Raw genomic sequence first — 22,621 nt, 5'->3', positions numbered from 1 at the left:
CCCTGCCGCCCCCCACCCCTGCCCCCCGCTCACGGGGGCGTCCACACTCACCTAAATATTAGGTACAGCGGTTTCCCCACGGACTCCTCCAGGGACCTAAGGGAGGGGAGATGGGGAAGTTCCTCCACGGTCCCAGGATGGGGGCTGGGGCGAGAGGTGAAACTGAGGCACCTTGCGGGGGGGGGGGGAGGGCCGGGATGGAGGTCACCGCGTGGCTCAGGAGGAAAGGGCCCGGCCTTTGGAGTCAGAGGTCGCGGGTTCAAAGCCAACTGCCGGCTGGGTGACTTTGGGCGAGTCACTTCACGTCTCCGGGCCTCAGTTCCCTCATCTGGAAAGTGGGGGGGTTGAGGCTGCGAGCCTCCCGTGGGACAACCTGATCGCCTCGTGACTTCCCCAGCGCTTACAACAGTGCTTGGCGCATAGTAGGCGCTTAATAAATGCCACCATCATCATTATTATTGAGAGAAAGAGCAAGCAGGGGGGACTGGGGGTGTGGGTGGGGGGAGAGGCCGGCTGGGCGACTTTGGACGAGTCACTTCACGTCTCCGGGCCTCAGTTCCCTCACCTGGAAAGTGGGGGTTGAGGCTGCGAGCCGCCCGCGGGACAACCTGATCGCCTCGTGACTTCCCCAGCGCTTACAACAGTGCTTGGCGCACGGTAGGCGCTTAATAAATGCCACCATCATCATTATTATTGAGAGAAAGACCAAGCAGGGGGGCTGGGGGTGTGGGTGGGGGGAGAGGCCGGCTGGGTGACTTTGGACGAGTCACTTCACGTCTCCGGGCCTCAGTTCCCTCACCTGGAAAGTGGGGAGGTTGAGGCTGCGAGCCGCCCGCGGGACAACCTGATCGCCTCGTGACTTCCCCAGCGCTTACAACAGTGCTTGGCGCATAGTAGGCGCTTAATAAATGCCACCATCATCATTATTATTGAGAGAAAGAGCAAGCAGGGGGGGACTGGGGGTGTTGGTGGGGGGAGAGGCCGGCTGGGCGACTTTGGACGAGTCACTTCACGTCTCCGGGCCTCAGTTCCCTCATCTGGAAAGTGGGGGGTTGAGGCTGCGAGCCGCCCGCGGGACAACCTGATCGCCTCGTGACTTCCCCAGCACTTACAACAGTGCTTGGCGCATAGTAGGCGCTTAATAAATGCCACCAGCATCATTATTATTGAGAGAAAGACCGAGCAGGAGGGGCTGGGGGTGGGGGTGGGGGGGGACCGGGAAGGAGGGCATGGATTGGGGGGCGGGCGGGAGGGGAACCCTTACTCTTCCGTGACTTCCTCAGGAAGCACCTCCCCCCGGAAGTGGGCTTTGAACAGCTCCTGCAGGCAGGAGGCCAGCACGGACAGCTGCTCGGAGTCAAAGTCGTCCTGGCAGGAGAGATGTGTCACGGCCCCCCGCCTGCCCCCCAGCTCCCCCCCCCCCCAACTCCCCCAGCCTGTGAGCAGGAGGGCAGGAATGGGGGCGGGAGGGGCGGGGAGAGACCCCGGCCGGAGACCTCTCTGGGCCTCGGTCTCCCCCTCTGCAGAATGGGATCGCTTTCCCTTTCGGCGTAGCAGCCCCTTCCTCCCTTCAAGGCCCTGCTGAGGGCTCACCTCCTCCAGGAGGCCTTCCCAGCCTGAGCCCCTTGCTTCCTCTCCCCCTCGTCCCCCTCTCCATCATCAGTCGTATTTATTGAGCGCTTACTATGTGCAGAGCACTGTACTAAGCGCTTGGGAAGTACAAATTACCATCTCCATCCCCCCATCTTACCTCCTTCCCTTCCCCACAGCACCTGTATATATGTATATATGTTTGTACATATTTATTACTCTATTTTATTTTGTTAGTATGTTTGGTTTTGTTCTCTGTCTCCCCCTTTTAGACTGTGAGCCCACTGTTGGGTAGGGACTGTCTCTAGATGTTGCCAATCTGTACTTCCCAAGCGCTTAGTACAGTGCTCTGCACATAGTAAGCGCTCAATAAATACGATTGATGATGATGATGATGATGATGGGGACGGGGGCTGGACCCGGTGGGGCCGCGGTCCGCGGGTGGGCCGTGCCAGACACCCCTCGCACCCCAGACCCACCCCTTCGCCTCCGCACCCACCCGTCTGCTCCGTCCCCGGGGCAGTGGAAGCTTCTCACCTCCAGCACCTGATCCACGATCTCCTGCATGGCCTCACACTGGGCCTCGGTGTCACTGCGGATGTGAAAGGAAGGAGGGAGAGAAGGAAAGGAGGAACTGGGTCATCGGGCGGAGGCGCCTGGGTGAGCGATGAGGAGGATCGGGGGCAGAGGATGGCCGGGAGCGGGATCTAGGGGGTGGGGTGGGTGGCAGGAGGCACCTGGAGGAGATGGGATGACGCGGGCAGGGAACGCGTCTGTTTATTTTTCTACGGTCCTCTCCCGAGCGCCTAGTAACAGTGCTCTGCATCCATCATCAATCGTATTTATTGAGCGCTTACTGTGTGCAGAGCACTGGACTAAGCCCTTGGGAAGTCCAAGTTGGCAACATCTAGAGACGGTCCCTACCCGACAGTGGGCTCGCAGTCTGAAAGGGGGAGACGGAGAACGAAACCAAACATACTAACAAAAGAAAATAAATAGAATAGATAGGGACAAGTAAAATCATCATCAGTCGTATTTATTGAGCGCTTACTGTGTGCAGAGCACTGGACTAAGCGCTTGAGAAGTCCAAGTTGGCAACATCTAGAGACGGTCCCGACCCGACAGTGGGCTCACGGTCTAAAAGGGGGAGACGGAGAACAAAACGAAACATACTACCAAAATAAAATAAATAGAACAGATATGGACAAGTAAAATCATCATCAGTCGTATTTATTGAGCGCTTACTTTGTGCAGAGCACTGGACTAAGCGCTTGGGAAGTCCAAGTTGGCAACATCTAGAGACGGTCCCTACCCGACAGTGGGCTCACGGTCTAAAAGGGGGAGACGGAGAACGAAACCAAACGTACTACCAAAAGAAAATAAATAGAATAGATAGGGACAAGTAAAATAGAGTAATAAATACATACCAACATATATACATATATACAGGTGCTGCGGGGAAGGGAAGGAGGTAAGATGAGGGGGATGGAGAGGGGGACGAGGGGGAGAGGAAAGAAGGGGAAGGCCTCCTGGAGGAGGTGAGCTCTCAGTAGGGCATCCAGGAAGCGCTCAATACATACAATTACGTGAATGAATTGGAGGGATCCTGGGGGATGGCGCAGCCAGGGGGACACTGCTCGCCCATGGCCTCAGATGACCGCTGACCCCCTCGAAACCCTCCTAAAATCCCAAATCCTCCAAGATGACCTCCCCGACTAAACTCATTTCTCCACCCCACTGTCTCCCTCCTGCATCATCTGCGCACTCAGATCTCCCCTTTGTGCGCTTGATATTCACCCCGCCCTCAGCCCTCAAGCCCCTAAGTCCACATCCCTCGACTCCGTGTCGCTTGGGGGACCGAGCCCAGGCTTGGGAGTCGGAAGGACCTGGGTTCTAATCTCAGCCCCGCCACAGGACTGCTAGGTGACCCTGGGCAAGTCCCTTCACCTCTCTAGGCCTCAGTTCCCTCACGGGGATTACGACTGCGAGCCCCATGTCGAGCAGGGACTGTGTCCAACCCGATCAACTTGTATCTTCCCCGGCACTTAGGACAGTGCTCGGCCCATAGTAAGCGCTTAACAAGTACCATTATTATTATTATTATTCCTTCCCAACTAAGCCCTCAATTCTTCTTCTCCCATTCCCTCCTGCATCGCCCTTGCACTTGGGAGTTGCTCCCTTTATTCACCCTACCCTGAGCCCCACGGCACTTAGGGACGTATCCATAATTTCTGAATATTAACATCCGTCTCCCGCTCTAGATCGTCAACTCCCTGTGGGCAGGGAACACGTCTACCAACTCTGTTATACCGTACTCTCCTAAGTGTAATGATCTGCGCACAGTAAGCGCGCGAGAAATATGACTGATTGATTTCCCCGATCTATAACTATATGTTGCCTATATGTCTATATCTATATGTTGCCAACTTGTACTTCCCAAGCGCTTCGTACAGTGCTCTGCGCACAGTAAGCGCTCAATAAATACGATTGATTGATTGATTGATGCCTCAACTTCTCCAGCGCTTGGAACTGTGTCTGGCACGTAGGAAGCGCTTAAATACCCCAATTATTATTATTATTACGTTAATATCTGTCTTCCCCTCTAGACTGGAAGCTCAAGGGCAGGGATTGGTTCTACCAACTCTACTGTAGTCAATTCTCTCAACTGCTTAGTTCAGTGCTCTGCACACAGTGAGCACTCAATAAACACAGCGCATCGATCGACTGGGATGAGGAGTAGGGGGATTAAGATGACCGGGAAGGATCCTGGAAGATTGGGGTGACCGGGGAGGAGGGGGTCCCGGGGAGACCGGGGTGATACCCACCTCCCTTTCTGCAGCAAGAGGACCTTGTCTTTCAGAGACTCGTCCAGCTGGTCCAGGAATGGGGTGATGTCGACTGGCTCTTCCACCACCGCCTCCTTGACCGGGTGAAAACGGAATTCCCGCTTCTTCCCTGTGGCACAGCATTGAGGGGCGTCACAGCCGGGCGGGCTCCGGGACCGGGGGCGTCAAGACCGGGACGGATGGGGACGGGGCGGAAGGGTCTGGCGGGAGCCCTCACGTTTATTGCTCAGATCCTCCTCATCATCACTGAAAGCCGCTTCGGCGTTGTCATAGCAACTGTCCTCCTTGTCCGACATGTGGTTCTCCATCTCCATGGAAACTGGCTCCTCGATTTTGACTGGAGATGGCGGGTGGGGGGTGGTGGTGGCATGCATGCGGAAGAGAAACAATTAGACACCCCATTTTCCTTCCTGTATCCTAATCACCCCCTCCCCACAACGGGGTGAGCGAGGAGGACCACAGGAGGGGGACGGGGACTATGTACTGGGCACAGATTTCCCTGCAATGCTGTAGTCTGTGAGCCCACTGCTGGGTAGGGACTGTCTCTATATGTTGCCAATTTGTACTACCCAAGCGCTTAGTACGGTGCTCTGCACATAGTAAGCGCTCAATAAATACGATTGATGATGATGACGTAGGCGGAGTGGGGTGGGGGGTGCCCAGGGGAAGTCAGGGGAGGGGGGTCTTGGGGTGTCGGGGAAGAGTCCCACCGTCTCAGGTGGGGTCCTGAGGTCTCAGGGGTGCTGGAAAGAGTGGTTAAAGGGAGTTTTCCCACCGTCTTGAGGGCGTAGGAGGGGGACCCAAGTTCTCGGGGGTGTTGGATGGAGTGGTCGGAGGGAGTTGTCGGTCTCGGGGGTGGAGGAGTTGGGGGGGGGGTCCCAAGGTCACAGGGGTGTCGGGGGGTGGGGCGTGTGGGACAAGGGGGAGGCCCGCACCTTCCACAGGCGGAGAAGGCGAGCTGCAGAACTCGGGGAACTTCTCCCGCAACATCGACCGCAGCTCCTTGTCCAGCTTGGGGTTATCGAACAGCGGGGCCAGGTGGCTGCGGGGCGGCCGGGGGTGCCGGGCGGGGTGGGGGCGAGAAGGGAGCGTGAGCCCCTCGCCTCCCCCACCGGCTCCCCCGCTCCCTTCCCTCGGGCCTCCCCGCCCCCCGGCCCCCACTCACGCCAACACCCGCTTCTCCACGATGTGGTTGAGGGAGCAGAAGACCCCTTGGCGGACGTGGCTCTCCAGCGGCGGGTAGAAGTTGGGGATGATCTGGGGGGGCGTGGGGGTACAGAGAATAATAATAATAATAACGATGGTATTTATTAAGCGCTCACTATGTGCTAAGCAGTACTCTAAGCGCTGGGGAGGTTACGAGGCGATCGGGTTGTCCCACGTGCGGCTCACGGTCTTCATCCCCATTTTCCAGATGGGGTCACTGACGCCCAGAGAAGTGAAGCGACTTGCCCAAAGCCACACAGCTGACAAGTGGCGGAGCCGGGATTTGAATCCATGACCTCTGACTCCAAAGCCCGGGCTCTTTCCACTGAGCCACGCTGCTTCACGTGTGACCCCCACACACACACACCCGCCACTGGACGGGGCGGGGGGAGGGAACGGGTGGGATCACGGGACAGGGGGCTCCTGCGGAGATCTTGCCGCGGGGAGGAGGGAGCCCCTCGGCAGCCGGGGCGCACGTGGCATCGGGGGTTGGACAAGACAATTTCCCGGTGTCAGGGTTGTGGGAAAGGCCGGGGGTGAGGGTCAGTCAGAGAAGGAGGGGTGGGCGCTGGCCGAGAGAGGGGTGGGCCGGTTTGGGGGGCACGACGGGTGGGGACGGAGGACGGGGTAGGGCGGGTAAAGGCTCACCCGGCACATGAAGTCCAGCAGGGTGGCGGTGATGGCCGGGTGGGGTTTCATGGAGTGATGCATTACTAGGATGGCCGGCTCTGTTGTTGTTTGTCGGGGGGCGGCGGGGAACAGGAGTGAGTGGGGAGGCCTCTTCCCCGTGTCTCCTGCCCCCCTCCCCTCCCAAGGTCTCCCGCTCTCCCTCTCACACACGGGTCCCAAAACTCATCAAAGCACTGTTCCCCACGGAGTCAAGGCAGGGGTGGGGGCAGAATTGTTTCTAGATAAGCAGGGACAGATTTACGGCCCCACCGGAGACTGATCTCCGGGGCTCTGTCTCCGGCACAGGAAGCCCGGCCTCCACCCTCCCCAACCCGGCCACAACGGGTGTCTCTCCCCACCTCAATCCATACTTCACGCTGCTGCCCGGATTATCTTTGTCCAGAAACGCTCTGGGCATATTACTCCCCTCCTCAAAAATCTCCAGTGGCTACCAATCAATCTGCGCATCAGGCCGAAACTCCTCACACCCTGGGCTTCCAGGCTGTCCACCCATCCCCTCACCCCCTCCTACCTCACCTCCCTTCTTTCCTTCTCCAGCCCAGCCCGCACCCTCCGCTCCTCCGCCGCTAATCTCCTCACCGTACCTCGTTCTCACCCGTCCCGCCATCAACCCCCGGCCCACATCCTCCCCCGGGCCTGGAATGCCCCCAATCCCTCTGCCCATCCGCCAAGCTAGCTCTCTTCCTCCCTTCAAGGCCCTACTGAGAGCTCACCTCCTCCAGGAGGCCTTCCCACACTGAGCCCCTTCCTTCCTCTCCCCCTCGTCCCTCTCCATCCCCCCATCTTACCTCCTTTCCTTCCCCACAGCACCTGTATCTACGTATATACGTTTGTACGTATTTATTACTCTATTTATTTTACTTGTACCTATCTATTCTATTTATTTAATTTTGTTAGTATGTTTGGTTTGGTTCTCCGCCTCCCCCTTTTAGACCGTGAGCCCACCGTTGGGTAGGGACCGTCTCTAGATGTTGCCAGCTTGGACTTCCCAAGCGCTTAGTACAGTGCTCCGCACATAAATACGACTGATGATGACGATAACGGCCCTTACCGATGTTCATGATGCTGTCCTTGTCGGGGCTGAAGAACAGCCAGTCGTAGAACAGGGCCAGCTTGGCGTTGGACGCGGCCACGTTGGACTGTGGGGGTGGGGGGGGCCGCTTCAGTGTGGCCGGCGGCCCCCGTCCCCCCAGGCTCCCCCGCCCCCGGCCCGCCCCCCGCCCGCCCCCGCACCGTGCAGGTGGTGAGCAGCCAGCCGATGATGGCCCAGCGGGGCAGGACGTCGGAGCTGAGCACCTCGTTGGAGGGGTGCACGACGCCGCAGATGTAGCGGATCAGGTCGCAGCGCAGGGACTGGCTGTCGGGGGTGGCCAGGTACTGCCGCTGGAACCAGTCCTGGTAGCGTTTCTGCTGGCCGAACCGCACCTGGGGGGACCGAGCCGGCCGCTCGCGGACGCCCCTTCTCCCCCCCGGCACCCTCCCCTCTCCGGGGCACCCGGGAAGCCCCCCGAGAGCCCCCTCACCCGGGACGTCATGAAGAGCAGCTTGGTCTCCATGTCCGGGGTGAGGCGGCAGGCCAGGAACTTGCGGGACGTCCGGGAGAGCAGGAGTTGCAGGACGCCTGCGGGGAGCGGACCCCCCTCCGTCAACCCTGTCAGTCTTTTCGACTGTGAGCCCACTGTTGGGTAGGGACTGTCTCTATGTGTTGCCAATTTGGACTTCCCAAGCGCTTAGTACAGTGCTCTGCACACAGTAGGCGCTCAATAAATACGATTGATTGATTGATTGATTGTCCACCTGCCCCTCTGGGCCTCCCTCCCCTGACAGCCCCCTTGGGGGGCTCAAGACTGGCACAAGACCCCCACGCTCCCACCCCCGGAACCTCCTGCCTGTCGACTCAGGGCCGGCTCCTAATAGTGATAATGATGGCATTTGTTAAGCGCTTACTATGTGCGAAGCACTAAGCGCTCGGGTGGGGGGCGGAGGCAGATACAGGGTCATCAGGTTTCTATATGTTGCCAATTTGTACTTCCCAAGTGCTTAGTACAGTGCTCTGCACATAGTAAGCACTCAATAAATACGATTGATGATGATGATCAGGTTCGACCCCCACACTCCCACCCCCGGAACCTCCTGCCTGTCGACTCAGGGCCGGCTCCTAATAATGATAACGATGGCATTTGTTAAGCGCTTACTATGTGCGAAGCACTAAGCGCTAGGGCGGGGGGCGCGGAGGCAGATACAAGGTCATCAGGTTCGACCCCCACACTCCCACCCCCGGAACCTCCTGCCTGTCGACTCAGGGCCGGCTCCTAATAATGATAATGATGGCATTTGTTAAGCGCTTACTATGTGCGAAGCACTAAGCGCTCGGGTGGGGGGCGGAGGCAGATACAAGGTCATCAGGTTTCTATATGTTGCCAATTTGTACTTCCCAAGCGCTTAGTACAGTGCTCTGCACATAGTAAGCGCTCAATAAATACGATTGATGATGATGATCAGGTTCGACCCCCACACTCCCACCCCTGGAACCTCCTGCCTGTCGACTCAGGGCCGGCTCCTAATAATGATAACGATGGCATTTGTTAAGCGCTTACTATGTGCGAAGCACTAAGCGCTCGGGCGGGGGGGCGGAGGCAGATGCAAGGTCATCAGGTTCGACCCCCACACTCCCACCCCCGGAACCTCCTGCCTGTCGACTCAGGGCCGGCTCCTAATAATGATAATGATGGCATTTGTTAAGCGCTTACTACGTGCGAAGCACTAAGCGCTCGGGCGGGGGACGGAGGCAGATACAAGGTCATCAGGCTGTCCCACGTGGGGCTCACAGCCTTCATCCCCATTAGACAGATGAGGGAACTGAGGCTCAGAGAAGTGTTTTAGACTGTGAGCCCACTGTTGGGTAGGGACCGTCTCTAGATGTTGCCAACTTGGACTTCCCAAGCGCTTAGTCCAGTGCTCTGCACACAGTAAGCGCTCAATAAATACGATTGATGATGATGATGATGATGATGATGATGACCCTCCCCGCCCAACCCCGGTCCCCCCCCCCGCCGCCCCGACCTGTGAACTGGGGGCTCAAGGCCTGCGGCTGATGGATGATCTCTCTCCAGAGCAGCTCGAACTCCGGGATGCGGGCGACGTTCTGCAGCAGCCGGACCAGGTCTCGGCCGATCATGACGCAGTCCATGAACTGGGCCGGACAGGGAGGACGCCGTTAACTGACCGGGCGGGCCGGGGCCGGCCGGGGCCGGCCGGGGCCGGGCACCCCCCCCCCCCACCCCGCCGCCCCGCTCACCCGCTCCCGCAGCAACGAGACGCAGAAGTCGACCTCCCTCTGGCGCAGGGCCTGCAGCTGGGGGGTCCCGTGGTGGTCTACGATGAGTCGCAGGTACGTGTAGACCGTCATGGCCACCAACAGGCTGTTCTTCAGGACCCACTCCCTGGGGGGTGGAGGCAGGGGACGCGCCTGTCACCGTGCCCCCCCCCCCCCACCTACCCCACCCTCGGCCCCCTTGGACACACCCACGTCCCCTCTCTCCAGTTCATTTCAGTGTCCGTCTCCCCCTCTAGACTGGAAGCTCGTTGAGGGCAGGGAACGGGGCTGCCGATTCGCTTGTATAGTGCTCGACACATAGTAACCACTCGATCGACTGACTGTCTCCCCCTTCTAGACTGTGAGCCCGCTGTTGGGTACGGACCGTCTCTATATGTTGCCAACCTCTACTTCCCAAGCACTTAGTACAGTGTTCTGCACACAGTAAGCGCTCAATAAATACGATTGACTGAATGAATGAATGACGGTGCTTGGCACACAGTAAGTGCTCTATAAATACCATCGTTTGGGGCGGGGAGGAGCTTCATCTTCTAGACTGTGAGCCCGCTGTTGGGTAGGGACCGTCTCTATATGTTGCCAACCTGCACTTCCCAAGCACTTAGTACAGTGCTCTGCACACAGTATGTGCTCAATAAATATGATTGACTGAATGAATGAATGACTGTCCTCTCCCAAGCATCTAGTACAGTGCTTGGCACACAGTAAGTGCTCTATAAATACCATTGTTTGGGGGGGCGGGGGGAAGGCTTCATCTTCTAGACTGTGAGCCCGCTGTTGGGTAGGGACCGCCTCTATATGTTGCCAACTTGTACTTCCCAAGCGCTTAGTACAGTGTTCTGCACACAGTAAGCACTCAATAAATACGATTGAATGAATGACTGTCCTCTCCCAAGCATCTAGTACGGTGCTCGGCACACAGTAAGTGCTCTATAAACACCATCGTTTGGGAGGGGGGCTTCATCTTCTAGACTGTGAACCCGTTGTTGGGTAGGGACCGCCTCTATATGTTGCCAACTTGTACTTCCCAAGCGCTTAGTACAGTGTTCTGCACACAGTAAGCGCTCAATAAATACGACTGAATGAATGACTGTCCCCTCCCAAGCATCTAGTACGGTGCTCGGCACACAGTAAGTGCTCTATAAACACCATCGTTTGGGAGGGGGGCTTCATCTTCTAGACTGTGAACCCGTTGTTGGGTAGGGACCGCCTCTATATGTTGCCAACTTGGACTTCCCAAGCGCTTAGTACAGTGCTCTGCACACAGTAAGCGCTCAATAAATACGACTGAATGAATGACTGTCCTCTCCCAAGCATCTAGTACAGTGCTCGGCACACAGTAAGTGCTCTATAAACACCATCGTTTGGGAGGGGGGCTTCATCTTCTAGACTGTGAACCCATTGTTGGGTGGGGACCGCCTCTATATGTTGCCAACTTGGACTTCCCAAGCGCTTAGTACAGTGTTCTGCACACAGTGAGCGCTCAATAAATACGATTGAATGATTGAATGACTGTCCTCTTCCAAGCATCTAGTATGGTGCTCGGCACACAGTAAGTGCTCTATAAACACCATTGTTTGGGGGTGGGGTGGGGGGCGCCCAATCTAAACCCTGCGGCAGAACAGGCTGGCTCATTCATTCATTCATTCAATCGTATTTACTGAGCACTTACTGTGTGCAGAGCACTGTACTATTCATTCATTCAATCACATTTATGGAGCGCTTACTGTGTGCAGAGCACTGTACTATTCATTCACTCATTCAATCGTACTTACGGAGCGCTTACTGTGTGCAGGGCACTGTACTATTCATTCACTCATTCAATCGTATTTACGGAGCACTTACTGTGCACAGAGCACTGCACTATTCATTCATTCAATCGTATTTACGGAGCGCTTACTGTGCGCAGAGCACTGTACTATTCATTCATTCATTCAATCGTATTTATGGAGCGCTTACTGTGTGCAGAGCACTGTACTATTCATTCAATCGTATTGATTGAGTGCTTAGTGTGTGCAGAGCACTGTACTATTCATTCATTTATTCAATTGTATTTACGGAGCGATTACTGGGTGCAGAGCACTGTACTATTCATTCATTCATTCAATCGTATTTATGGAGCGCTTACTGTGTGCAGAGCACTGTACTATTCATTCAATCGTATTGATTGAGTGCTTAGTGTGTGCAGAGCACTGTACTATTCATTCATTTATTCAATTGTATTTACGGAGCGATTACTGGGTGCAGAGCACTGTACTATTCATTCATTCATTCAATCGTATTTATTGAGCGCTTACTGTGTGCACAGCACTGTACTATTCATTCATTCATTCATTCACTCGTATTTACGGAGCGCTTACTGTGTGCAGAGCACTGTACTATTCATTCATTCAATCATATTTATGGAGCGCTTACTGTGCGCAGAGCACTGTACTATTCATTCATTCATTCAATCGTATTTACGGAGTGCTTACTGTGTGCAGAGCACTGTACTATTCATTCATTCAATCGTATTGATTGAGTGCTTACTGTGTGCAGAGCACTATACTATTCATTCATTCATTCAATCGTATTTATTGAGAGCTTACTGTGTGCAGAGCACTGTACTATTCATTCATTCATTCAATCGTATTTACGGAGCGATTACTGTGTGCAGAGCACTGTACTAAGCGCTTGGGAAGTACAGTTGGCAGGCCTGGTCACTGCCAGTAGCCGGGCAGAGCTGGGATGGAGGCTGTCGGGGCTGGCGCCAAGGCCAGGGTGATGGTACGGGGCGGTCTCCGGACAGGAAAACACGGGCAATGCCCTCTGCCACTCAAAGGTCCCTCACCACCAATCAATCAATCGTATTTATTGAGCGCTTACTGTGTGCAGAGCACCGTACTAAGCGCTTGGGAAGTACAAGTTGGCAACACGTACAGACAGTCCCTACCCAACGGTGGGGACAGGAGATGGGGGGGGGGTCCCTCTCTGTTCACACCCTGCCCTCTGCCACTCAAAGGTCCCTCATCACCAATCAATCGTATTTATTGAGCGCTTACTGTGTGCAGAGCACTGTACTAAGCGCTTGGGAAGTACAAGTTGGCAACACATACAGACAGTCCCTACCCAACGGTGGGGACAGGAGATGGGGGGGGGGGTCCCTCTCTGTTCACACCCTGCCCTCTGCCACTCAAAGGTCCCTCATCACCAATCGTATTTATTGAGCGCTTACTGTGTGCAGAGCACTGTACTAAGCGCTTGGGAAGTACAAGTTGGCAACATATAGAGACAGTCCCTACCCAACGGTGGGGACAGGAGATGGGGGGGGTCCTCTCTGTTCCCACCCCCGATTCCCACCCCTGATTCGGCCAGCGTGGGAGCAGCCGGGCACCTGTCCGACGGGGCCCGCCCGCAGCGCCCGGCTCAGGGCCGCCAACCGCCCCCCAAGACAAACATTCCAAGGAGCCTTGGAGACAAAAATAAATCCTTATCGGCCGCGGAAGAAGGCTTTCTTTGGTGTCCGGCCCGCTCGGGCGGGTCCTTGACCCCTCCCCTCGACCACCCCCCGCCCCCGTCCCGGCACCTCTGTTCCGTCAGGATCTCGAGGACGCTTTCTGCCAACCAGATGTTTTTCGCTGTAACGTCTCCGCCTGACGCACACATACACACACGAGGACGAGGAGGAGTGGGGAGGTGAGCGGGGCTGGGGACTGCTTGGACGGATCCCGAGCCCCGGCCGGGGGCGGGGGGCTCTGGGGCCGGGAGATGGGACAGAAATAACCAGACCCCGTCTCGAGGCCCAAGAAAACATTCTCCCAGGCACAGAGCTGCAGTCACGCGGGGTCACCCCAAACACCCCCTCCCCTCGATGGCCTCACACAAACACAGCCCGCCCCCGATGACACCCGGGCCCCTGGCAGTCTCCCTGGATCCCATATCCTCCCTCACTACTGACCCTCAGCACTGTAAAGTTTTACACTCACGCGTGCACACACATGCACACACGTGCCTGCACCCCCCCCCCCCACCATGGGCCCATGTCCATCCGGGCCCAGCCGGGGCCTTGGACCCCAGTGTCCTCGGGGCCCCGCCCCATCCTTCCACCCCCACAGAGCCATAAAAGCCAAATGTCAGTTTCTGGACCGCCGCGGTTTCGGCCGCGCTCCCCCCAGCCTCCCTCCCCAGAGGGCCCACGTCAAGCCGGCAAGGGGAGGGAGGAGGGAAGCGGGAGTGGGGGGACGGGACTCCCGGGCCCCCCGAAAGCCCCCCGGCCCCTCACCTGCGATCTGCTTCATGAAGGTCATGCAGACGCCGTCGGCTCCCAGCACCCCACTCTTGACCAGTTCCCGCACCAGCCAAACCAGCTGCGGGGGGTTGGAGGGGGTCAGAGGCCGGTGGCCCGCCCGCCCACCCTCCCGCCCCCCGCCGCGGGCCTCCCGCCCGCTCACCTGGGTGCGGCAGGGGTCCTGCAGCTTCAGGTACTTCTCCATGAGGACCTGGTTGATCTTGTTGAGGACGATGTTCATGCCGTCGCGGCTCACCAGGGCCAGGTCGCGGTAGCACTGGGGGTGGGGGGGGGTCTTTGAGGGGTGGCCCCAGCGGCAGCGAGTGCTCCCCAACCCACTCCCGGAAGCCCAGTGGCCAGGAGAGACCTGCCCACCTTCCGTCTCTCCGCTGACCACCAGGCCCAAGGCACGTCCGACCCCCGACATGCCCACCAGTCCCCCTCCAGGGGGTCAGGACCCAGCCTGGGGGGGAAGCAAGGGGCCACCCTAATAATAATAATGGCATTTATTAAGCGCTTCCTATGTGCAAAGCACTGTTCTAAGCGCTGGGGATGTTACAAGGTGATCAGGTTGTCCCACATGGGGCTCACAGTCTCAATCCCCATTTTACAGATGGGGTAACTGAGGCACAGAGAAGTGAAGTGACTTGCCCAAAGTCACACAGCTGACAATTGGCAGAGCCGGGGTTTGAACCCATGACCTCTGACTCCAAAGGTCAGACACCCTACCCCTGACACCCTACCCCTCCCCACTCGCCCCCCACCCGCCTCGGGGCTGACGCAGAGGCGTCTCAGGATGCCCGCAGTGCCCCTTGCCGCCCGCCAAAGGTGGGGTGGAGGTTCAGCCTCAAGCAGAGGGAAAATCAAGGGATGGAAGGGCAGGGGGGAGGGGGTCGCCCACAGATCGGCCCACCCTTGCCCCTCAGGTGAGGGAGGGGGCAACACACGCCCAAACGCCTCCCACCGCCACCGGCCGGGACCCCGACACCAGACGGTGACTCTAAAGTACCCCGCCCCGAGGGGCACTCCTGATTCTGACCCTCGCGCCGGTCCGGAGATGGGGCGGGGAGGGGGGTAGCCGGGGGGCTCAGTGGAAAGAGCCCGGGCTTTGGAGTCAGAGGTCGTGGGTTCGAATCCCGGCTCCGCCACCTGTCAGCTGGGTGACTCTGGGCAAGTCACTTCGCTTCTCTGGGCCTCAGTTCCCTCATCCGGAAAATGGGCATTAAAACTGTGAGCCCCCCGTGGGACAACCTGATCACCTTGTAACTTCCCCAACACTTAGAACAGTGCATTGCACATAGTAAGCGCTTAATAAAAACCATTATTATTACTATTATTATTATTATCTCACATCCCCCTTTGGCTGAGTCCGGCCCCCCTCCTCTCCTGGGTCCCCCGGCCCCTCTGCCGCTGTGGGGGGGGGACGCCCCTTACCTTCTGGGCCTGAAGGGGCTCGGTGAGGATGAGGGTGAAGAGGCCGAGGCAGACCTCCTCGTGCTGCGGGGACCCTTTGCAAACCTGGAGCGGGGAGACGGTGGCCGTGAGGTCCCCGGGAGGGGGACGGGGAGAGGCCGGGGGTCGCGGTGGGGAGGGACGGCGGCTACTCACGTGAGCGTTGAGGGCGTCGTTGGCCTCCCGCTCCGAGACGCCGCTGGTCATGGAGGTGACGATGCTCATGCAGCGCTCCAGTCTCTGGCGGGACACGCGGGGCGGTCGGGGGGCGGCCCCGGGGTCGGGAGGACGGGACCCCCCTCCCTCTCCTCGGCCCCAGCCGCTCTGCCGGTCCCGGCCCTCCCTTCTTCCCCCGACCACCGCCTCCGGGATGCCTTCCCCTTCCCGGTGAGGCTCAGGCCCGTCCATCCGTCCATCCGTCCAAACGTGAGGTGCCCTCCCCTCCCGCCATCCACTCTCCCACCACCACTCAGCCCCAAGCCTCGACTGCCACCCCGCGCCTCCTGCCAACCTCCCCCCACAGAGGTGGGACCCCCCTGCCTTCTGCCCAGATGCCACCCATCAATAGGGGCATCCTCCCAGACGTGGACTGGCACCCACCGGGACACAGAGACATACCCCGAGACACAGAGACAACGACGACGACAATGGTATTTGTTAAGCGCTTACTATGTGCAAAGCACTGTTCTAAGCGCTGGGGAGGTTACAAGGTGATCAGGTTGTCATCAATCGTATTTATTGAGCGCTTACTGTGTGCAGAGCACTGTACTAAGCGCTTAAGTGAGTCCCACAGGGGGCTCACAGTCTTAATCCTCAGGTTGTCCCACAAGGGGCTCACCCCCTGGGAGAGAGATGCTCACAGAGACCCATCCCCACGGGGACACACACATATGCGCTCACATGCACACACATGTATGTGCGCCATGCCCTCTAATAATGATGGCATTTATTAAGCGCTTACTATGTGCAAAGCACTGTTCTAAGCGCTGGGGAGGTTACAAGGGCCTCGGGTTGTCCCGGGGGACTCACAGTCTTAATCCCCATTTTACAGATGAGGGAACTGAGGCCCAGAGAAGCGAAGTGACTTGCCCAAAGTCACACAGCTGACGGTTGGCGGAGCCGGGATTTGAACCCACGACCTCTGACTCCAAAACCTGGGCTCTTTCCACTGAGCCACGCGATTCTTTCATTCAATCGTATTTATTCATTCATTCATTCAGTCGTATTTATTGAGCGTTTACTGTGTAGTACAGTGCTCTGCACACAGTAAGTGCTCATTAAATACGACTCATTCATTCATTCAATCGTATTCATTCATTCAATCAATCATATTTACTGAGTGCTTACTGTGTGGTACGGTGCTCTGCACACAGTAAGCACTCATTCAATACGACTCATTCATTCATTCAATCGTATTTATTCATTCATTCAATCAATTGTATTTATTGAGTGCTTACTGTGTAGTACAGTGCTCTGCACACAGTAAGCACTCATTAAATACGATTCATTCATTCAGTCATATTCATTCATTCATTCAATCGTATTTATTGAGCGCTTACTGTGTAGTACCTCTGACTCCAAAGCCCGGGCTCTGTCCACTGAGCCACGCTGCTTCTCATTCTTTAATGTCCTGTAGATCACACAGCTTTCCCCTCCCGAAATTCCAGCTCCTCCAGGAGGCCTCCCTGGATTCACCTCTCATTTCCCCCATCTGCCATTTCATCATCATCATCATCAATCGTATTTATTGAGTGCTTACTATGTGCAGAGCACTGTACTAAGCGCTTGGGAAGTACAAATTGGCAACATATTTCAGCACCCCCTAGGCAGTTAATCAATCAGTGGTGCTTACTGAACACTTACTGAGTGCAAAGTACTGATTCATTCATTCATTCAATCGTATTTATTGAGCGCTTACTGTGTGCAGAGCACTGTACTAAGCGCTTGGGAAGTCCAAGTTGGCAACTTGACGATCCCTACCCAACAGCGGGCTCGCAGTCTAGAAGGGGGAGACAGACAACAAAGCATATTAACAAAATAAAATAAATAGAATAAATATCATCATCATCAATCACATTTATTGAGCACTTACTGTGTGCAGAGCACTGTACTAAGCGCTAACCCCAGGAGCACTTATGGACTGTATCATATACGGGTTATCACCTCCTCCCGTCTCTAATCCTCAAGCTCCTTGAGGCCAGGAATCGTGTCTACCTCTAGCGTACTCTCCTAAGCGCTTAGCATAGTGTTCTTCCTGAGGCAGACATTCAATACTGCTAATTAGTGATTAATAATCAATCAACGGCTTGGGCTCAGGGTGGAATCGGATTGGGTGTCAGAGATCCTTGGTCCGGGTTAGGGTCGGGGGACCGGGGGGGGTTCGACTGCCCTAGGGAGCTGGAAGGCCGGCGGCGCGGCCTAGTGAAAAGATCGAGGGCCTGGGAGCCTGAGGTTGTGGGTTCTAATCCCGGCTCTGCCACCTGTCTGCTGTGTGACCTTGGGCAAGTCGCTTCACTTCTCTGGGCCCCGGTTACCTCATCTGTAAAATGGGGATCAAGACTGCGTGCCCCACGAGGGACAAGGGCTGTGTCCAACTTGATCACCTTGTAGCGACCCCATCATCATCATCAATCGTATTTATTGAGCGCTTACTGTGTGCACAGCACTGTACTAAGCGCTTGGGAAGTACAATTTGGCAACATAGAGAGACAGTCCCTACCCAATAGTGGGCTCACAGTCTAAAGCGCTTAGAACAGTGCTTGGCACGTAGTAAGCACTTCACAAACACCACAATGATTATCAGTGGGTCCCAGAGGACAGACCGAAGGATGAGATGCTTAGGCTGGGTCACTGGGGGAACTGAACTGAAGACTGAACTCCTTATCTCGCCTCCCAAACCTGCCCTCTCCCTGACTTTCCCATCACTGTGGACGGCACTACCATCCTTCCCGCCTCACAAGCCCGCAACCTTGGTGTCGTCCTCGACTCCGCTCTCTCGTTCACCCCTCACATCCAAGCCGTCACCAAAACCTGCCGGTCTCACCTCCGCAACATCGCCAAGATCCGCCCTTTCCTCTCCATCCAAACCGCTGCCCTGCTCGTTCAAGCTCTCATCCTATCCCGACTGGATTACTGCATCGGCCTCCTCTCCGATCTCCCATCCTCCTGTCTCGCCCCACTTTAATCTATACTTCATGCTGCTGCCCGGATCATCTTTGTGAAGAAACGCTCTGGGCCTGTTACTCCCCTCCTCAAAAATCTCCAGTGGCTACCAATCAATCTGTGCATCAGGCAGAAACTCCTCACCCTGGGCTTCAAGGCTGTCCATCACCTCGCCCCCTCCTACCTCCCCTCCCTTCTGCCCTTCTCCAGCCCAGCCCGCACCCTCCGCTCCTCCGCCGCTAATCTCCTCCCCGTTAGGCCTCGTTCTTGCCCGTCCCAATGTCGACCCCCGGCCCACGTCATCCCCCGGGCCTGGAATGCCCCCAATCCCTCTGCCCATCCACCAAGCTCGCTCTCTTCCTCCCTTCAAAGCCCTCCTGAGAGCTCACCTCCTCCAGGAGGCCTTCCCAGACTGAGCCTTTTCCTCTCCTCCAACCTCCCTCCCCTCCCCACAGCACCTACCTGTCTGTACAGATTACTCTATTTTACTTGTACATACTTACTGTTCTGTTTATTTTGTCAATATCTTTTGTTTTGTTGTCTGTCTCCCCCTTCTAGACTGTGAGCCCGCTGTTGGGTAGGGACCGTCTCTGTATGTTGCCAACCTGTACTTCCCAAGTGCTTAGTCCAGTGCCCTGCACAGAGTAAGCGCTCAATAAATACGATTGAATGAATGAATGAATGAATGAATGAATGGGGGAGAGTCGGGGTGTTGGATGGTTCTTGTTGGGTCACTGGGGGAGAGTCAGGGGTGTTGGGGGGTCCATGCTGGATCACTGGGGGAGAGGCGGGGAAAGGAGAGGGGAGGGTCAGGGTGTTGGGTGACCACTGAGAGCTCAAGGCCCTACTGAGGGCTCACCTCCTCCAGGAGGCCTTCCCAGACTGAGCCCCCTCCTTCCTCTCCCCCTCCTCCCCCTCTCCATCTCCCCCGCCTTACCTCCTTCCCTTCCCCACAGCACCTGTATATATGTATGTATGTTCCTATGTATTTATTACTCTATTTGTTTATTTTACTTGTACCTATCTATTCTATTTATTTTATTTTGTTAGTATGTTTGGTTTTGCTCTCTGTCTCCCCCTCTTAGACTGTGAGCCCACCGTTGGGTAGGGACCGCCTCTATACGTTGCCAACTTGGACTTCCCAAGCGCTTAGTCCAGTGCTCTGCACCCAGTAAGCGCTCAATAAATACGACTGATTGACTGATTGATTGGGTGGTCCGTGCTGGGTCACCGGTGGTGGGTCGGGGATGGAGAAGGGGAAGTCGGGGTGTCGGAGGGTCCGTTCCTAACCCTGGGGGCGGCCCCTCCGGGCTTCCTGAGGCGGCGGGCGGATAGCCCAGTCCAGCGCAGCTCTGGCCCTCACGTCCACCCGCTTCCTCCCCTGCTCCGAGATCCCAGAGAATCTCCCGGCAAAGGGCACGGGCACTTTCGGACGTGCGGGATGAGGGGCCCCCCTCCCCGGCCCCCATTGAAGGGTCACTCGCGGGCGAGGGAGTAATTTTGGAGCTGATTATAGTCATTTCCTTTGGTTAATGGTCCCCTGGTCGAATGCAACTAACTCCACGCCCCCTCCTCCCCACCAGCTCCTCTTGCTGAGACAGCCACAGGGATGGGGGAAAGGTCGGAGGGGACACCCGGCTCGGGATTTGGGGGGGCGGGGGGGGGGATCAAATCTCCGCCAGGGAGATCTGGAGGCCCCCGGCTAGTCCCAAGTCACTTATCTGAGGTCTAACCTAACTCCTTCCGGTTGCAGTTTCAAGGCCTGTCTGCTCGGGCGAGTGGGACGTGGCCGAGCCCTTGCAGAGGGGTGGGGGAGCAGCGGGAGGCTGTGATGATGATGGCATTTGTTAAGCGCTTACTATGTGCAAAGCACTGTTCTAAGCGCTGGGGGATACAAGGCGATCAGGTTGTCCCACGGGGGGCTCACAGTCTTAATCCCCATTTTACAGAGGAGGGAACTGAGGCTCAGAGAAGTCCAGTGACTTGCCCAAGGTCACACAGCAGACATGGGGCGGAGTCGGGATTCGAACCCATGACCTCTGACTCCAAAGCCCGGGCTCTTTCCGCTGAGCCACGCTGCTTCCCTCTGGGGGGAAGAGGGTCTGCTTCCCCCCAGCTCCCATCAGGACCCCTTGGCAGAGGACCCCCCCCCCCCAAAAAACACACACCTCCACCCCATCCTAGAGAAGCAGCGTGGCTCAGTGGAAAGAGCCCGGGCTTTGGAGTCAGAGGTCATGGGTTCAAATCCTGGCTCTGGCAATTGTCGGCTGTGTGGCTTTGGGCAGGTCACCCAACTTCTCTGTGCCTCAGCTACCTCATCTGTAAAATGGGGATTAAGACTGTGAGGCCCCCCAAGTGGGACATCCTTATCATCTTGTAACCTCCCCAGTGCTTAGAACAGTGCTTTGTACATAGTAAGCGCTTAATAAATGCCATCATTATTATTATTATTATTAGCTCCAAGCTGGGGGTGAAAGGTCTCCACCCTAAATGAGCTTGCTACCCAGAGGCCCACCACACCGAAACCAGCCCAGCACTTGCCCCCTCTGCAACCCCCAGCCCGATAATAATAATAATAATAATAATAATAATAATAATAATAATGATAATGATAATAATAATAATAATTGTATTTGGGAGCCACTCTGTGCTAAGCACTGGGGTAGACACAAGATAATCAAGTTCAAACCAACCCCTGTTCTACAGTCTAAGTGCGGCGGGGGAATGCTTAAGGAAGCAGCATGGCCTAGTAGAATCTGGGTCTGGGAATCAGAAGGACCTGGATTCTAATCCCGCTCCACCACTTGTCTGCTGGGTGACCTTGGGCAAGTCACTTCACTTCTCTGGGCCTCGGTTCCCTCATCTGTCAAATGGGGATGAAGACTGTGCGCGCCCCACATGGGACAACCCGATCACCTTGTATCTCCCCCAGCGCTTAGAACAGTGTTTGGCACATAGTAAGCGCTTAACAGATACCAACATTATTACTATTATGGGTTCAAACCCCGGCTCTGCCACTTGTCAGCTGTGTGACTTTGGACAAGTCACTTCACTTCTCTGGGCCGCGGTTCCCTCATCTGTCAAATGGGGATGAAGACCGTGAGCCCCCCGTGGGACAACCTGATCACCTTGTAACCTCAACATTATTATTATTATTACAATTCAGCTGGGTGACCTTGGGCAAGTCACTTCACTTCTCTGGGCCTCGGTTCCCTCATCTGTCAAATGGGGATGAAGACTGTGCGCGCCCCACATGGGACAACCCGATCACCTTGTATCTCCCCCAGCGCTTAGAACAGTGTTTGGCACATAGTAAGCGCTTAACAGATACCAACATTATTACTATTACGGGTTCAAACCCCGGCTCTGCCACTTGTCAGCTGTGTGACTTTGGGCAAGTCACTTCACTTCTCTGGGCCTCGGTTCCCTCATCTGTCAAATGGGGATGAAGACCGTGAGCCCCCCGTGGGACAACCCGATCACCTTGTAACCTCAACATTATTATTATTATTATTATTACAATTCAGCTGGGTGACCTTGGGCAAGTCACTTCACTTCTCTGGGCCTCAGTTCTCTCATCTGTCAAATGGGGATGAAGACTGTGCGCCCCACATGGGACAACCCGATCACCTTGTATCTCCCCCAGCGCTTAGAACAGTGTTTGGCACATAGTAAGCGCTTAACAGATACCAACATTATTACTATTATGGGTTCAAACCCCGGCTCTGCCACTTGTCAGCTGTGTGACTTTGGGCAAGTCACTTCACTTCTCTGGGCCTCGGTTCCCTCATCTGTCAAATGGGGATGAAGACCGTGAGCCCCCCGTGGGACAACCCGATCACCTTGTAACCTCAACATTATTATTATTATTATTATTACAATTCAGCTGGGTGACCTTGGGCAAGTCACTTCACTTCTCTGGGCCTCAGTTCCCTCATCTGTCAAATGGGGATGAAGACTGTGCGCGCCCCACATGGGACAACCCGATCACCTTGTATCTCCCCCAGCGCTTAGAACAGTGTTTGGCACATAGTAAGCGCTTAACAGATACCAACATTATTACTATTACGGGTT

The 22,621-nt window shown here is 56.1% G+C and overlaps 1 protein-coding gene across 1 annotated transcript in view; it reads right to left on the bottom strand.

Annotated features, from left to right (window-relative positions):
• The window catches only part of INTS3 (integrator complex subunit 3), a 40,873-nt gene that overhangs the window by 12,918 nt on the left and 5,334 nt on the right, over window positions 1–22,621 (bottom strand). The window contains exons 2-19 of the mRNA XM_038769011.1: window positions 15,542–15,625; window positions 15,368–15,451; window positions 14,097–14,210; window positions 13,928–14,012; window positions 13,232–13,298; window positions 9,631–9,775; window positions 9,396–9,525; window positions 7,856–7,953; window positions 7,566–7,757; window positions 7,384–7,471; window positions 6,291–6,370; window positions 5,602–5,693; window positions 5,372–5,478; window positions 4,654–4,773; window positions 4,416–4,545; window positions 2,128–2,182; window positions 1,265–1,368; window positions 52–96 (exon numbers count right to left, since the gene is read on the bottom strand). Of these exons, the coding sequence (XP_038624939.1) occupies window positions 52–96; window positions 1,265–1,368; window positions 2,128–2,182; window positions 4,416–4,545; window positions 4,654–4,773; window positions 5,372–5,478; window positions 5,602–5,693; window positions 6,291–6,370; window positions 7,384–7,471; window positions 7,566–7,757; window positions 7,856–7,953; window positions 9,396–9,525; window positions 9,631–9,775; window positions 13,232–13,298; window positions 13,928–14,012; window positions 14,097–14,210; window positions 15,368–15,451; window positions 15,542–15,625 (1,820 nt within the window). The remainder of the gene's footprint in view (window positions 1–51; window positions 97–1,264; window positions 1,369–2,127; window positions 2,183–4,415; window positions 4,546–4,653; window positions 4,774–5,371; window positions 5,479–5,601; window positions 5,694–6,290; window positions 6,371–7,383; window positions 7,472–7,565; window positions 7,758–7,855; window positions 7,954–9,395; window positions 9,526–9,630; window positions 9,776–13,231; window positions 13,299–13,927; window positions 14,013–14,096; window positions 14,211–15,367; window positions 15,452–15,541; window positions 15,626–22,621) is intronic.

This window comes from Tachyglossus aculeatus, chromosome Y4 (assembly GCF_015852505.1).
Source record: "Tachyglossus aculeatus isolate mTacAcu1 chromosome Y4, mTacAcu1.pri, whole genome shotgun sequence".
Classification (NCBI taxonomy): domain Eukaryota; kingdom Metazoa; phylum Chordata; class Mammalia; order Monotremata; family Tachyglossidae; genus Tachyglossus; species Tachyglossus aculeatus.
The sequence above is the reverse complement of the archived record's forward strand: the minus strand, read 5'-3'. Positions and strand labels throughout refer to the sequence as shown.